Genomic DNA, 16,236 nt, shown 5'->3' with positions numbered 1-16,236 from the left:
CCACTGGTGTCGCTCTGAGCGGCTAGCAATGCGCACTCGACCGTCGGTACCACTCCCCCTTTGAGTCTCTCCATGCCACCCCTCACCGCCGGCTCCGCCCGCCCTCCCGGCAGCACCCAGGCGCTGGACTGGTGGTTCTCGCACCTGCTGACGCGGCAGACGGCGCTGCTGAAACACTACGGTGCAGAGGCCTTACTGCGCCGGCTGAGTCCGCCCGAGGCCGAGCCGCTGCTGCAGCAGCTGCGCCGGCTGGCTCGTTTCCGCTTCTGCATCGAGCTGACGTTCGAGAGCCGGCTGCTGCAGCAGAGCCTGAGCCGGCTCGGCCAGCGGCTGGAGGCGACCCGCGGCGGCCGGGGGCGGCGCCGCCCGGCGTCCAGAGGGGGGCGTGCGCCGCCCGCGCCGGCGTCACTCTGCGCCGCCACACGCCGCCACTGGAGCGGCCTGGACGCCGGCTCGGCGCGGGCGCTCCAGTCGCTGGCCGCTACGCTGTCCGACCAATGGGACGAGAACGATAACTGCCACCACGAGACGGACTCGGGTCTCTCGAATGAGGTTAAGAACCCCTCACCGCCGCAGACCAACCGCAACGCCGAGCCGAAGCGTAAGCCGAGGGAGTCGGAAGCGGCCCGTCCCGGCAGACGTGGACCGCCGAGTGGCCCGACGGCGCCTCGGGCGCTGCGGTCAGCGGAGCAGGCCGGCGCCGGCCGGCAGGCGGCGCGCCAGCCCGACACCTGGTGCCAGCAGGCGGCGCGGAGCGAGAAGGCGCGCCAGCTGGACGCCTGGTGGCAGCGCGTGACGGGTGACGAGCCGGCCGGTAGGCTGCGGCCGTGGTGGGAGCGTGAGCCGGAGGCGGCCGGTCGCGTCGAGTCGCGCATCCCTCGGCTCGTGCCCGGCGGCCGGGCACCGATTGCGCGCCAACGCCCCGGCAGCGGACCGGCCGCGGTCGGCCCCGCCCGCGGCCTCCGTCGGCAGCTCCTCAGTCGCGGACGAGGTCACGGTCCAGTCAGCCGTGCCCCGGACAGGTCAGCACAGGCCGCCGCCGAGCAGCGCAGACTGCTCACCGCCACCAGGGCGCAGACGACCAAACCCGCGCCTTCTGATCCGGAGAACAAGCAGATTAAAAGGTAAGAACGAAAATGACAAAGTGATGGCAACGCCACAGCCACCAGATGAAGCATAGATCTTTGCATTCGTAGTACCACGTATCACCCAGAAGGCCAGAATCTTCCTGGATAACTAAAACGTCGTCCATCTGCTGCTTAAATCACGAATTTTATGTTCAAGCGCCACGACAGTGCCACGTCTTCCGTCCCTTCGCACCGACATTTCCAACATGTCGTCATTACAGCACACTAAAATCTTTTGATATAATTCTCCAAGAACATTTCGTGAAACACTACGAAAAAGCAATATTACACGTCAGTTCATTTTGGGCAGCAGACTGTCATGTGCGTGCGGCCGACATCAGATGACGTTGGCGATACCGCCTCTCCCGTGACGTCATGTGACGCTGACGGTACAGCCTCTCCCGCGACGTCAGGTGACGTTGACGATACCGCCTCTCCCGTGACGTCAGTTGACGTTGACGGTGCCGCCTCTCCCGTGACGTCAGGTGACGTTGACGATACCGCCTCTCCCGTGACGTCGGCAATACCGCCTCTCCCGTGACGTTAGGTGACGTTGACGGTACCGCCTCTTCTGTGACGTCAGGTGACGTTGACGATACCGCCTCTCCCGTGACGTCAGGTGACGTTGACGATACCGCCTCTTCTGTGAAGTCAGGTGACGATGACAATACCGTCTTTCCTATGACATCAGATTACATTGACGATGCCGCCTCTCCCGTGACATCAGATGACATTAACGATACTGCGTCTCCCGTGACATTAGGTGACATTAGCGATACTGCCTCTCCCGTAACATCAGGTGACATTGACGGTACGCATCTCCCGTGACATCAGGTGATGCTGACAACGCCGTCTCTCCTTGAGTCAGATTACATTGACGATACCGCCTCTCCCGTGACATCAGGTGACGCTGACGACATCACCTCTCCCGTGACATCAGGTGACGCTGACGATATCACATCTCTCGTGATATCAGGTGACGCTGACGATATCACTTCCCCCGTGACGTCAATGGTGCCACCCCGGGGCGCCTGCTGCCCACATCGCGCATGCGGTGCGAACGTTCCCCCACGCCCTGCAGCGTGTCCACAGGGTACGCTCCCTGGTGCCGCACCACGCGACCAACAGCAACTACCTGTCGTACGACCGGAACGACACGCTGACCGTCGTGGGCACCGCCGACCGCCAGTGGCTGCTCTGCGCCCGCGACCGACACGTGGGGCTGGTCACGCGGCGGCACGTCACCCATGTCACCTGAACAGGCGCACGAGCCCGGTGATGTGGCGTCATCTACGTCACCCGAGCCGGCGGACAGCGTCAGTGGCGGGGCGGGACGTCGCCTGAGGCCAATGAGGGTCTGGTGACGTGTGTGTGCTTCACCGACGTCCGTATTGGGTCTGGTGACGTATGTATGCTTCACTGACGTCCATATTGGGTTTGGTGACGTATGAATGCTTCACCGACGTCCGTATGGGGTCTGGTGACGTGTGCATGCTTCACCGATGTTCGCATTGGGTCTGGTGACGTGTGCATGCTTCACCGACGTCTCTGGTCTGGTGACGCGCCGACACGTAGCCGGAACCTAATGCGGCCCTCGAGACGTGCCGCCAAGTCACTGGCGCGATGTGAACCCCGTGACGCACAGAGATTGTTAGCGTCGCCCGAGTCAGTAGCAGCTCTGCTCGAAACATAGGCTCTGCGGTGTGACCCCCGCTGCCTGCCAAACCTGATGTGCCACCCGCCCCCGACCGTTCCTGTCCCGCTATGCAGTCAGATTGTCGTGCGCACATAGTTACCATGCGCCCGCTCATCCCACATCGAGGTAGTTGTGGATGAGTGGTGTAAGTTATCGCAGCGTTATGATAACTAAGACCCATCGGCCAGACCAGCCATGCTGTTTCAGTTCGGTGCTATTTGTACGTCTTATCGCGGTTCATGTGACGGTTCTAGGGAACAGCACTGGGGTATTTGCGGCGTGGCTGACGCTCGCGCTTGCGCGTGGTTCTGCGAGCACTTGCCCAATTTTAGTCAGAGGCTGCTGCATGCTTCAGTGCACCCAACAAGGAAACTGGCATACACGGTACAGCGTTAACAGTGGTGGTAGATAAGTCCATCGACACAAGTAAAGTCACTAATGGGGTATGCACTTTTTTGTCTGGGGACTTGACGGCGTGACCAAGTGATGTTTAGCTCATCTAAGAGAGCTGATCGATTCCCCGTCTTCAACGGTATCATCGCACAGCTGGTTACTATGTTCAGCATCAGTGTCTACGTTGTTGAAAGGAGCCCAAGCGACCCGAAGCAAGAGAGAAAAAAATCTCGACGGATTTACTGGCAAGGAATGGCTTGCGAGCATTTTCCTGGGCGAGATAGGATTTGACACATTCCAAGCGCGTTGTTAGTTACGTTACGCGCGTCCAAGTTACGTTGGCGATTTATACAGCTGTCCGATCAAGTCCGTTAGCATTATCCAGTATCCAGTTACGCCCGCGGCGCTCAGTTCCTGAACGACGGCGACGCACGCGCCGATGATTTTGGAGCAGCGTCCGGTAGCAGTGTTCGAGCTAGGGCGTGCTTCCCGCCTGGAAACAAGCGCCAGGCAGCAGTTTACCCCGCCAGTCGTGGCCTAGCCTTCATTTAACGACCAGACGCGCAGTGTTCTAGATGTCTGTCGTCGCTTGCCCTCCGCAGACGACGCACGCGAGAGCTTCCTCTGTGGCTTTCAGTGGAGAGTGGAATGTGATACGTGCGGCTGTGTACCGCCGGGCGATGTGCGAAATGTAACCCAGGTGGGTGGCTTTGCATTCGAGGCCGAGTGACCTTCAAAATACTAACGTCAGACACCCAAACGGTTGTGACCTGTGAGCTTGTGACGTGGAGCTTGTCGCGTCGTACGCGCAGCAGCTGGCGGTGCATAGCAAGGCGGGCGAGGCGCGCGACCAGCCCTTGCGTCGTGTTGTGTGCCCGGACTGTTAGGACGTCCGGTGTTGTGTGCCCGGACTGTTAGGACGTCTGCCGAACACGAGCCAGGCGGCACGTCCCAGGACCAGGGAACCTGAATCAGCGGCACTGCACAGCATAGCGCTGGCGCAAACCAGCCCGGACAGTCACATGGTAACGTGTCATCTCACGTGAATTGAGTTATTATGCGAGATTATCAGGTCCGTACTGTTTTGTTCAAAGGTTTGCAATATGCGTGGAGCTTTGAAATGCAAATAAACTCTTTACTTTCAACTTGTATCGATTCTTGTGGAGATTCGCGACGCACGAACACGACATCGCAGCTACGACAGGAAGAACAAATCATCCGCATGCGAAGCAAACCAGCATGCCCGAACACATACATGGTCGTACCCACCCCCTCCGCACAAAGGAGCTGACCAGTTACCCTGTCGCGCCGCGGCGGCGGCTCGCAGCGCGAGAGCGACAGGTCCAAGATGGGACGACACTCCCGCCCCGAGTTATCCTATAGCCCGGGCACCGCCCGGACCCCGGCGCCTAGCGAGGCGTAGCAGCTGTGCTGCGGCGCTGGGGAGACGCCCCCGGCGCGGAGGGGCGCTGCCCTCGAGCGGCAGGGAGGCGCCCTCAGGCGGGGGGGGGGGGGGGGGGCAGCAGCGTCGATGGACGGCACACCGGCTCACAGCCGCCTCAGACACACGAACATCGGCAGTTTTATATTGAAAGGTAACTGTGGGCGACCCGGTGATACTACAGGAGCCGTGGGCTACCCGTCCATTATAGGCTTCATAAGCAAGTACAAACTAGCCATAAGCAGGCGTGAAAAGCTATAGGACACGCTTTTGAACTATCTCCGGATAGCGAGCCCCACAGCACGCGAAGTATGCGAGCCCGCCGGCTGACAAGGAAAGCAAGTTTTACCGAGGCTGAGGTAATCTGTCTACAAAAGAGCGCTCAAATGTCCTGGACGGCGGGACCGAATCCTCGCCTCAATTTACAACAAACGCGCACTGAAAGACAAACGATACAAACGAAGAGAAAAAAAACACAAACTTTTCCATACGGGTGCCAAAGCTTACACCGGTGCAGGACGCGCTGTTCGCACTCAGCTGGTGCGTCCAGTCTGGCATGCCGGCGTTGTCAGCTCACTCAGAAGACGCACACGACTAGCTGTGACGAGTAGGCGCTGGTGCTGACAAGCGTGCCCGGCTCGGCGCGAGGGCGGAGGCTCGCCCAGTCGGCGCCGACAGCGGGGCGTCACAGCAAGCCTGCACCGAGCCGGCGATCTGCCCGGCCTCGGCCAGCGCTGCACCGGCGGCACCGGCTCCCTCCGCCCAGCCCGGCTCTGGGCGGCGGCGCGCTCGCCGTCGGGACGTCCGTGGCAGTGTAGCTGGCAGGGGCGGCGGCAGGCGGCGGCCGGGTCTCCCTCTCGTTCTCGCCGACCGGGGCGGAGCGTCTCGGTCCCGCCCCGGCCGAACCGCAGCCTGAGATCGACCGAGCGCTTTACTCGGCCTCGGCCGCCGCCGGCCGACCCAGCAGGCACGAGACGGCGTCCTTCATGGCGTGGTAGATGATGTTCTTGATTTGCAACTTGTCCTCGTGGTTGGAGTGCGTCTCGGAGAGCGAGCGGAACTCCTGCGTCAGGTCGAAGCAGTGGCCGATATTCTCGGGCGACACAAAGTCCTCGGCCACCTTGATGCACGAGTGCAGGTTGCGCACCTGGTGCGGCGCGCCGGCCGGAATGAAGACGGCGTCGCCGGCGCACTGCACGATCGGGTAGCCCTCGACGCCGTACTCCTCGTAGAGGCGGCAGCGCAGCGGGCCGTCCAGGTACCAGCTCTGGTCGTGGATCGGATCGTGGTGCGGCTCCAGCTGGTCACCGCGCTCGATGGCGATCTGCAACGGCGACCCGGTCAGTCAGCGGCCCGGCTCGACGGGCGCGCACCACACGGCACGTCGCCACCTACGGCAGCACCGCACACACACGCACGCCGACACCGCGCCGACCCAGTTTGGTTCTCCAGGCGGCGAACGAACATCGATTTATGCATTGCATGCTGTTACCCTGGAGGGCGGCTGTCTCGAAACGGCCCGAAGTTCCGCTCCCAGAGAGCTAATCAACACGATGATGGTAAAAAGGCGTGACTTAGCCCCCCCCCCCCCCCCATCCCTGCAACATTTCCCGCGAAGAGCCGGACACTGGTCAGGCACGCATCTGACCGACAGCGCCGACGACACGGGGTAGCGGCTATGCGCGGCGAGCCCACCTTATTGAGGAGGTCACGGATCTTGTCGGCGTCGGCCGCGTGGTAGATGTGCCACAGGGCCCCCGGCAGCTCGTCCTTCACCCGCCGCTTGGTCAGCTGGTCACAGCCGGCCTCGTCGATGGCGCGCAGCGCCTCGGCGTTGTCGGCGTCGCCGTCCGGCGGGATGCCCACGTGCACCATGATGTTGACGGCGTCCGACACGTCCAGGTGCAGGTTGGTGGACGCCTTGCTCGGGTGAAGCGCGCAGCCGTACGCGATGTACATCTTGGGCCCCAGGTCGGGCCGCACGAAGCAGTCGGGCAGGCACGAGGCCAGGTTGAGTCGGCCGTCGCGGCGCGTGTAGTCTGTCATCGGCAGCACCGACATCAGGTCGCTGAAGCGGTCCGGCATCATGTCCGCGAAGTCGTCACCCGGCGGCCAGTCCTTCAGCTTGAGGATCATCGGCTGACCCTTGTCGTCGCGCAGCCGGCGCGACACGCACTCGAAGCCCTCCCAAAAGCGGCGCATCGGCTGGTTGGGCACGATGTTGCCCGTCTTGCAGTTAATGAGGTCGTTACGCACGTCGCCGAAGTCGCGGATGAAGGCGTCCACCGACCAGATGGAGCGGTCCAGGCCGCCGCCGATGCCCGAGCAGAGCACCGGCTGGCCGCGCTTCCACTGGTCGCGGAAGAGGCGCACGCCGTCCGGCGCGGTCGTGTCGTGCAGGCGCAGCAGCTTGCCGTCGCAGAGCCACGAGTGGCGCACGGCCGGGTACAGTCGCGTCGACTCGCTAAGCGTCATGATCCGGATCGGCAGCCGTTCGCGCAGGCCGCGCTTGCTGGCGCAGCGGCGCACGAAGTGGCGCAGCTCTGGCGCGCCGGCCGACGGCCCGGCCGGCCGGGCAGCCGCGTAGCGCGCCGACACCTTGTCCAGCACCTCATCCAACGTGTCCTCCATGGACCATCCGCTGCGCCGGGGCTTCTCCTGCTGCAAGCACACAGACAGGCGGGTCACCAGTGGGACAGCCAGTCACAGAGCCGCGGCCCGAAGACCGACACAGAAGCCGGCTACGTGCCAGACCAAAAGTGGTTTTCCTTTAACGCTCAATCCGCTTAAAGACACAGTCAGACCGGCACACATCAGCAGGTAGGCTTCATTCCACCGTCGTATTTCCCGTTAACTGCGTGTCCGGCTCAGTCAAAGACCAGCATGATACGTAGAAAAAAGACAACCTCCCACATGACAGACTGTGTGCCACAGGTAAAAAAACAGGCTCCAGCCAAAGGATCTTACAGCTTGGACTTTGAGCGGCGGTTGTCCTCGCGACAAGCCATGCTCATCAAACACTCGGACTTTATGGCTACTGGGTAAGCCTCGCGGCTAAATTCACGGTGCGTCTTTTTACTAATAACCTGGGGCGACTACGTGTAGTCGGCGTTCCGTGGAAAAACTTAAGATCTAGAGCTTCGTCGACAGTATCAACGGGCTTCAACCGAGTTCAGCACGCCGGCAGGTCCAGGACGATCGACGCACAGGGACGTCGCTACCTCGACCGCAGGGACGGCGTGCCCCCCCCCCCCCCCCCCCCCCCCCCCCTGAGCGGACGCTTGACACAGACATCCAGTCGGCGTGACTGGTGCACCACTGGTGCCGTGGACCTGCCGACTGGCCCGCAGAGCGCAGCGGTGGTGCGTTCGGAGCGTCTGGTCGCGACTGCCTGGTGTCCGGCGCGCCATCCACGGGCGGCGTGCACTGATTTGACCGCGCAGGCGGTCGGTGACGCACGTGTCCGAGCAGCCGTCGTCTATGGATCGCTCGTGCATGGAAGACGATGGACTACACACGCGCATCTGGACGACAGGGCCAACACTAAGAGCAGAGGCGCAGCGGCAGCAGCGGGAGACGCCTCTAAGATGCGTCTCGAACGACGCCGCGACATCGGCAGGCATATCAGTGTGCATCCTGGTTGTGAAGTCAACTGTCTTGATGGCCTTGGTCGGCGAGACCGACGCCCCTCATCACGCTCATGAGTGCCTCCACTTCGGATCCATTAAAAGGGCGACTGGCGCAGGGGCGCGGAAACTAGGGAAGACAGGAGGGGGCTGGAGGGGACTGAAACCCAACTTTCTGCAAATTTAACTTTAGTCCTATGGACCCTGACTCATGAAAGCATAACCAAAAATGACTATTGGGCCCAAAACCTGGGAGGCTTCCCATTGCTCCTTGGCTGGCAAAACGTCATTCACGTTACAGGATGGTTTAGTAGCAGCGTCTTCGTCTTTGGAACCTCTGCATCATTATAACAGAACACCTGGAAGAGGACAACGCTCGGTCCCCACGAGACATTTGACGTGGCGTCGTAAATTGGATTGTCCCCTTGTAGTGAGGATCTGGTATCAGCTCACTGGATAAAAACCGAACCACCCGAAACGCACAAGCGGACTCTTCAAAGACAGCGACAGCGCAGCTGAGCGGACCCCGGAAAACGCTGTAACTGTTCGGCTTTGGTCGAGATCGTGGTTTGCCCTTATATCACGCGCTTGCAACCGCTGTGCGTACATGCCAGTTAAAAGCGAGTATGTCAATCTGTCGAGGCATTTTCTCAACTACTTGGACCAATTAAGACGGAAAAAGTAAATTTATCCATCGTCCATGTCCCGCATGACCTCATCGATGAAGATGCCACGTGCCGCCTTGGTCGAATGGTACCCACGATATCCAGGCTGGGCCCCCGCAAGCAGCCGACTTGTCTCAATGTACCTCACAAGTTGTGTCGAAGAGCACGGCCACAGCTGAGCTAATAACAGACGGTACTGGAGTCGAGAGGGTGCCGGACACCTATAAGGCAGCTGTTCGCCTGGACAGACCATGCCCCCACTGCGAATGCCTTCAGCGCGGTTGAAACCCGGCCCCGTCGGGCCGAGCGTGTCACGCGTCCGCCTCACCTTCTTGGCGGCCTTCAGTTTAGGCTCCTCGGGCTGGGCGTCCGGCACCAGCAGTCTCCGTAGCGCGGACGAGCCGCCGCCGCCCGCCTCCTCCTCCGAGTCGCTATCGCTGTTGTCGCTGTTGTACTCCTGCAACCAGCCAGCGAGGCGTCACATGCCCGCGTCCAGCAAGCGGCTAGGGCCTATCCGGAGGACACAGCAGGGCGAGCGGGCACCGCAGCTGGGTCGGATCTCACCCAAGCGCTCATCGGAACGTCCCCATCCGTCCCCGTGTCCCCCCCCCCCCCCCCCCCAATCCATAATGTAGACAACGAGCCGGGTTGGTAACGAACGGTGCCCAGGGGTTGGTGGTTATGTCGTCACGCTTGTTCCGTTCCTTGCATGAGCCCCAGGTTCCACTCACACGCCACCAGCCATGGCCCGCTGTTGACTGCCCAGAGCCCAGCCACATGCGCAGCGCGGTCTGCGGACGTTTCGGCCGACAGCCGCCGCTCCCGTACTCACGTCGGAGTTGATCTTAGAGCCGGACAGCGCCACGTCGGCCAGGAAGGCGAGCGGGGAGCCGGCCTGGTTATCCTGCCCCCGCGCGCAGTCCAGACCGTCCTCCTCCAGCTTCACCCTGCCGTTCCCCTCCAGCTTCACCATGCCATCTCCCTCCAGCTTCGCCCCGGCACCTTCCTCTAGCTTCACCTTGCCACCTCCCTCCAGCTTGAGGGCGCCAGGTTCCAGTTTCGGCGCGCTGTCAGCCGACGCAGGGGCGCCCGGCGCGTCGCCGTCGGCCACGCCGGCCTGCTGCAGCCGGCGCGCCTCATCGCACTGGCAGCTGAGTGGCAGGCCGGCCAGCAGACGCGCCTCATGCACCTGGCGGTTGAGCGTGGCCAGCGCGTCGCTGGTCACGATCTGCGTCAGCATCAGCTTGCTCTGCTCGTGCTGGCGCACGCCGCACAGCAGCCAGCCAGGACTTGTCGCGATCCGCGCCCGGCTCGCCCCACACCTTGGCCGTGCCCTCGCTACGGCTGCGGTAACAGTCGACGCACACGGCGAAGCCGCAGCGCGAGCACACCCAGTGCACGTTGAACAGCGTCGTATCGCACACGTCGCACATCTCGCGGAAGCCCTGCACGACCCGCTTCCAGGCGACCGTGTCGTCGTCGCCCCGGTGGCCGAGGCGCGCCGCCTCCTCGTCGCGCACCAGGTCGCAGAACTGGTTGCCGACGTGCGCCAGCAGGAACTTGGCCTCCTCGGGCTGCATGCCGGCCGGCCGGCCGTCCAGCGCGGCGCGCCACAGCCGCTCGCTCTCGCCGCACGCGTCCCGCGACGGCTCGCAGAAGCCGGACACGTTCAGCCGGCCGTTGCGCGTGAAGCGAACCAGTCGGAAGGCGGTGAAGCGGCAGTTGATGCCGCTCTGCGTCTTGTGCCGCTGCGCGGGCACCGCGCGGCACTCGCGGCACTTGGGCAGCCGCGATGTCACGTCCTCACAGCAGTAGCGGTCCTGCGGGAAGCTCTGGCCCGTCTTCTTCAGCACCCTGTACGGCAGACGCTTCAGCTGTGGGCCGGTGGACGAGTCCTTCGGTGGCCGGCCCCGCTTCCTCTTCTTCGCCTGTCGTGCCGCCTTGCTGCCCGCTCGCTGCGCCTCAGCGCCCGTCCTGTTTTTCGTCCGTGCTGATCCGTTTGGCCCCGGTATCGCTGTGCTCTGCCTCGGTGTCGCCGGGCTTTTCCTCAGCGGAGTCCGCGTGGGGCGCGGAGCCGTTCTGACCATTTCGTTGTTCGACGCCAGCGCCGGGCAGCGGCTCACGATCCGTGGCACTGTCTTCGTGCCGCCCCTGCGCCGAGGGCGAGTGGGCCGGCTCACCGGCGCCGCCGTCCGCCTCCTCGGCACTCGTCAGCCGGCTCAGCCAGGTTTTCTTGCCCTTGTGTGCGGAGCCGGCCTCCGGCTCGATCTGGGCAATGCCGTCCGAGCGCGGCCGTTTGGACGCCGACTCGGGCCTCTCCGGCGACGGCGTGCGCCGCTTCGCAGCCGTCTGGTCCGCCGACGCTGGCGGCCGCCACCGGTCGGCGCCGGCAGACGGGCCGCCGGGCGACACAGCGCCAGCGGCAGGCGGCGCGTTCTGGCCGGCCGACTGAGAGGCCGGAATGGCGGCCGCGGCCGCTCGCCCGAGCGACGTCGCGCGCTCCCGGCCCAACGGCGAGCCAGCCTGACTAAGCAGCGCCGCTGACTGGCCGCTCCCGGCCGCCGCGGCACTGGCGAACACAGTCCCCTGGGCGGCCGACGCGGCAGCCTGTGGCTGGCTGACGCCACTGTCCGGGATCTGGCCGGCTGGCGCTTGGGGCGCTAGTCCTGCCGGCTGACTGGCCGTCGCCGCCCAACGACTGGTCAACCCTGTGGTCGACGGTTGGGTGGGCCGGCAGACTGCTGCCTGACCGGCCTGGACTGCTGCCTGGCGCTCAGCTGAGGACTGGTTGACTGGCAGCGTACTCTGCTTTCCTGGGTGAGAGCTTGAGTGGTTCCAATCCACTGCCGGGCAAATAGGGCAATCAGCCTACAGGCCTGTTGCGAGCGTTTCAGTGAAAACCGTACAGTGGGTACAGATCATAACAGGGCTGTATTCACTTACCTGTTGCAATGTCCGAGCCTTTATTAGAGGTCCTCAACTACGACCCCTTCATCCCCCGAGAACTCCAATGAGAGCTCAAGACAGACTTGAGAACAATGTCAATATTCCTACGAAGCGCTACAGCACAGATGGGACTGCCCGTCCCTGGACAAGCAAACACCGTATGCAGGTGAGGCGGTTCCAACTGTGATGACACCTGGCCGGGGCCGGGGCCGGGGCCGGGCGGGGCCGGGGCCGGGGCCGGGGCAGGACCGCACCTGGCGTCGGTGTTGATAACTGACCCTGTGCTCGAGGACTCGGACGCGCCATCGGCTCCGGCGGTCCGCCAGAGACCGGCAGAGGGGCGGTCGGACGGGCCGGCATGCCAGCCAGCCGCGCCTGCAGCGGACGAGGGGCATTAGGTGAGGTGACAATGGACACCGCCACACAGGGCCGACACACAGCCGGACGTGGAGCGGGACAGGCAGTGGCGGTCACACCAGAGTCAGGCGACACTGGGCACCGCTGTACGGGGCCGACAGACGACGAGGGCAATGCAGTCTGAACAATGGGCCACTGAAGGCACAGAACAGCAGAGCTATACACAAAGGCAAACCAAAGTGAACACGTGTGAGGCACGCACGCGGCATGGCTCGCAGCCATCGACAGCGCGGAGAAGCATGTCTGCTACCGACCACAGTACAACACTGTCATGCGAACATGGCCACGTCGGGTCAGAGCGCGTGCACGTGTAACCGCGGTAATGTCCATTCGGGTTTCGAGACAATGCCGACATAGACTGTCATCGGTGTCTGGCGGCACGACTCGGCAGCGACGAGTCGCGGGAGTCGCGGGAGCGGAAGGAACGAGTCATGATAGCGATTCTGATCTGCGAGTGGCGCGTCTGGGTCGCGGGGGCGCAGGTCTGAGCCAACGACTGTGCGTGATCAACCTTCAGCGGGGGAACCAGCGAGACTCGGGCACAGGTTCGCAGTCCGTGTGGGTGTCCCAGTTCGGCCTTCTGGCACTGTCTTTCTACGCGTTTAGTTCTCCGCTACCACTTGCAACCGTAACACCCACCTTTGCTCAAGCTTGGCTACTGCCCGTTCTCGTGACTTCGACGATTCCGGTCTCTCACAGCATGAGCATCGACAATTGTTAGTGTCAATCACCTGGCGTGCATCGTGGGCCTTAAGTTCGATTTGCCAGCCTGGAGGTGTCCCGGGCCCCTCCACCCCGCCGGCCCCTCAGCCGTGCCTACGAGCCCCTGCGGCCTGCGCCGGCACAGGCGGTGCCCGAGCAGGCAGACCCAACCGCCGGGTCTGCGCCATCGGCCGCCTACCTTCTGCTGCAGCAGTCGGATGGACTGAGCCAGCTGCTGCTTCCGCTCCACCTCCCAGTGCTGGTCCGGCCGCAGCGGCAGGCCGCCGGCTCGGCTGCGCAGGCAACAGACGGCCGTCAGACATCGTCACACGCGCCGCCCAGACATCACACACCGTCACACACGCCGCCCAGACAGCATACACCGCCTGGCAGGCATGGCCAGCGGTGGTCCGATGTACGGTCCGCCAACACCACACAGCGTCAGCTCGCGACGCGCACGCACGATCCGTTCAGCAGGCCGCAGACAAGGCAGACACGCAGCCCAGACAAGCCGAGACACCACCAGACGCATGGCCCATACAGCACTCCACCGGGTCAGCAGACAGCTGACGCAAACACTAGGCAGCATCAGTGAGTGAGCAATCGAATGTGTCGTAATAGTGAGAAGCACCTGTTGCCCTTGTTGTCTACCCATGCACTAAGAAATGCTTGCCAGCAGATAAAATACAGCTTTATGAACATAAAAACATCATCAGCTAATACAAACATCTCAAATTTCAAATATGTGCATGATTAGTGGTAGCAACATCCATGAACACGATATAGTCTGCACGCTCTTCTCCAAACTCATACTGACGCCTTTTCCAGCAGTGCCAGTTCCAGCAAGCTTTCAGCTTCAGGCATTTATAAAAAAGCATATTGAAAAAATCATGCAAAGCAAACCATCGCGTCATCATCGTCTTAACTTTCCTACCGTGGGCTTTAAAATATGCATGAGCAGCCCGTCAGACAAGCGACCTGTTCCTAAACAGCATGCCCTTCTAACCTGCCATTCCTCCAGCGAACTGTCCCGCCGCTAGCCCGTCCCGCTGATCTGTCCAGCCGCCTGCCCGTCCCACTGACCTGTCCCGCCGCCTGCCCGCCCTTCTTCAGACCCGTCCCGCCCTCCGCCCGTCCCCCTGGACTGTCCCGTCCCCTGCCTGTCCCGCTAGCCCGTCTCGCCGACCTGTCCCGCCGCCTGCCCGCCTTTCAGACCCGTCCCGCTGACCTGTCCCGCCGCCTGCCCGTCCCACTGACCTGTCCCGCCGCCTGCCCGCCCTTCAGACCCGTCCCGCCCTCCGCCCGTCCCCTGGACTGTCCCGCCCTCTGCCTGTCCCGCTAGCCCGTCTCGCTGACCTGTCCCGCCGCCTGCCCGCCCTTCAGACCCGTCCCGCCCTCCGCCCGTCCCGCCGACCTGTCCCGCCCCCTGCCCGTCCCGCTAGCCCGGCCCGTTAGCCCGTCTCGCTGACCTGTCCCGCCGCCTGCCCGCGCTTCAGACCCGTCCGCCCTCCGCCCGTCCCGCTGACCTGTCCTGCGCCTGGCCGGGCGTCACGCCGTACTGCAGCAGCCGCGGCGGAGGCGGCAGCTCCTGGCCGGCCGGCGCCGGCGGACGCGCGCGCGGTCTCTCCTCAGCCATCTGGACGGCGGCCCCGACCTGCGGCTACTCCCGACACACGCCGGCCGCGCGTGTCGCACAGCCGAGTGGCAGCGGCTAGGCACGCGGAGGCGAGCAGACGCAGCAGCTACGGTACCTGGCAGCCACGGCTACGGCACCACACCGGACGTGGACCGCATCGGCTGAAACAGCCGGAGATGCCGATGGTTAGTGGCGGTCTAGGATACGCCGACGGTTCCGATCGTTTTGTGCGGTGACGTTCCACTGCAACATAGCATGCCTCCACAAGGCTTGTAATCATGTCTGGGCTCCTGGTATTTCTGGAGGGGTCATTTATGATCACTTATAATCTGATGCACACACACTTCCTTTATTACAAGCATGTACACTTCTGGAGTCTAGGCTGCAGACTAGCTACAAAGTTCACACAATGTCAGTGGTGTGTGTGCAGAAGTCATTCATAATTAAAGCCTATTTATGTGGTGTTGAGATCAAACCATGTTCACTGATACAGATCATCATCCATACTAAGTCAGAACTTTTAACCAAATATGTTTTTTATATCTTGTATATGCAATAAATGTAGGAATCATCCCATCCAACATAAATTTGTGTAGAACATTGCACAACTGAAACAAGCCCAAATCCTGAGGCCTTGGGTGAGCTACTTTAGAGCTTCACTTACATGGGGGTGATTAAAAAAAAGTGGCTTACTGGCAGACATTCTCAAAACTGGCAGATGGTCCTTGGTGGTGTCACCCTCCTGCCTCATATACCATTTGTTAGACACCATTTGGTGCTGTTCACTGGAGACCAGTAACTTGATTCTGTGCACCCTGCTCCAGTTTTGAATAATATATTGATGAGATGCACATGAGAACATATATTCTATCAACCATTCAAAGCAACTTTATCATGTGGTCATTAGGACTGATTACAGATAACAAATACACAAAAGTGAATTTGTCAAAACAGAACACAAGGCACTGCATCAGTGCAGTGCAACTGATAAAAGCAAAGAGCATTGCTGACAGAACTGCATCTACTCTGACATACCTCTTTACAATGCTTGAGAGTTATGAAGTTTCCATAACAATCAATGTCATACACATCCATACATTTAAGTTAAAATAGCTCAGAAAATAATGTGCAGGGATTAGTTTGGCATCAACATATCTGGGGTATCAAATAAATGTCTTTCCTTTAAAAAAAATGTTTCTTCTTTTGGTTTAACATTGTACATTCAACTTGATTGGTGGCACAACCAAAATAAAATGGTGCACAGAGAAGTGGGATGTTCATATCTGAAACATACCTGCATTGTAATAATAATCATGTGATCAAATCAATGAATTAACACATTTTTGTAGCTTGGATCTCATTCATAGCATAATCTGAATGGATGTTGAGAGTAGTAAATAGCCTCTGCCCATAATGACAAAGCACCAAAAAATGAAGCTAGCAGTATTTAGGTTTGTAGCATCTTTGGGGCAAAGAAACAGGCAGGCAGACCAGTACCATTTTTCAAAAGTTGGCCAGCAGTCAACATATTGGTCAACAGAAAGCCTGAAAATAATGACAAAAGGCCATGCAAAAAATCTAAAGTCA

General features: G+C 61.1%; 1 protein-coding gene and 2 long non-coding RNA genes across 3 annotated transcripts; 1 reads left to right on the top strand and 2 right to left on the bottom strand.

Moving 5' to 3' along the window:
• Window positions 1-978: 978 nt before the first annotated feature.
• LOC119112508 (uncharacterized) lies at window positions 979-4,361 on the top strand. The gene is made up of 2 exons (XR_005095727.1): window positions 979-1,124; window positions 2,220-4,361. It is a non-coding gene; the product is annotated as an uncharacterized LOC119112508 (long non-coding RNA).
• A 427-nt stretch (window positions 4,362-4,788) lies between these two features.
• LOC119112211 (lysine-specific demethylase 3A-like) lies at window positions 4,789-11,315 on the bottom strand. Its single transcript, XM_037236308.1, is given in 5 exon segments — window positions 4,789-5,981; window positions 6,353-7,318; window positions 9,277-9,405; window positions 9,781-10,233; window positions 10,235-11,315. Coding segments are annotated over 5 exon segments (2,742 nt in total). The 5' UTR covers window positions 11,036-11,315; the 3' UTR covers window positions 4,789-5,588.
• Window positions 11,316-11,398: 83 nt separating this feature from the next.
• Window positions 11,399-13,303, bottom strand: LOC119112210 (uncharacterized). The gene is made up of 3 exons (XR_005095694.1): window positions 13,213-13,303; window positions 12,173-12,269; window positions 11,399-11,791 (listed from the first exon to the last, which is right to left on the bottom strand). It is a non-coding gene; the product is annotated as an uncharacterized LOC119112210 (long non-coding RNA).
• Between the last annotated feature and the right edge of the window lie 2,933 nt (window positions 13,304-16,236).

This window comes from Pollicipes pollicipes, unplaced genomic scaffold, assembly GCF_011947565.3.
Source record: "Pollicipes pollicipes isolate AB1234 unplaced genomic scaffold, Ppol_2.1 Scaffold_7261;HRSCAF=8764_pilon_pilon_pilon, whole genome shotgun sequence".
NCBI lineage: Eukaryota > Metazoa > Arthropoda > Thecostraca > Pollicipedomorpha > Pollicipedidae > Pollicipes > Pollicipes pollicipes.
This window is presented reverse-complemented; position numbering and strand designations above follow the sequence as displayed.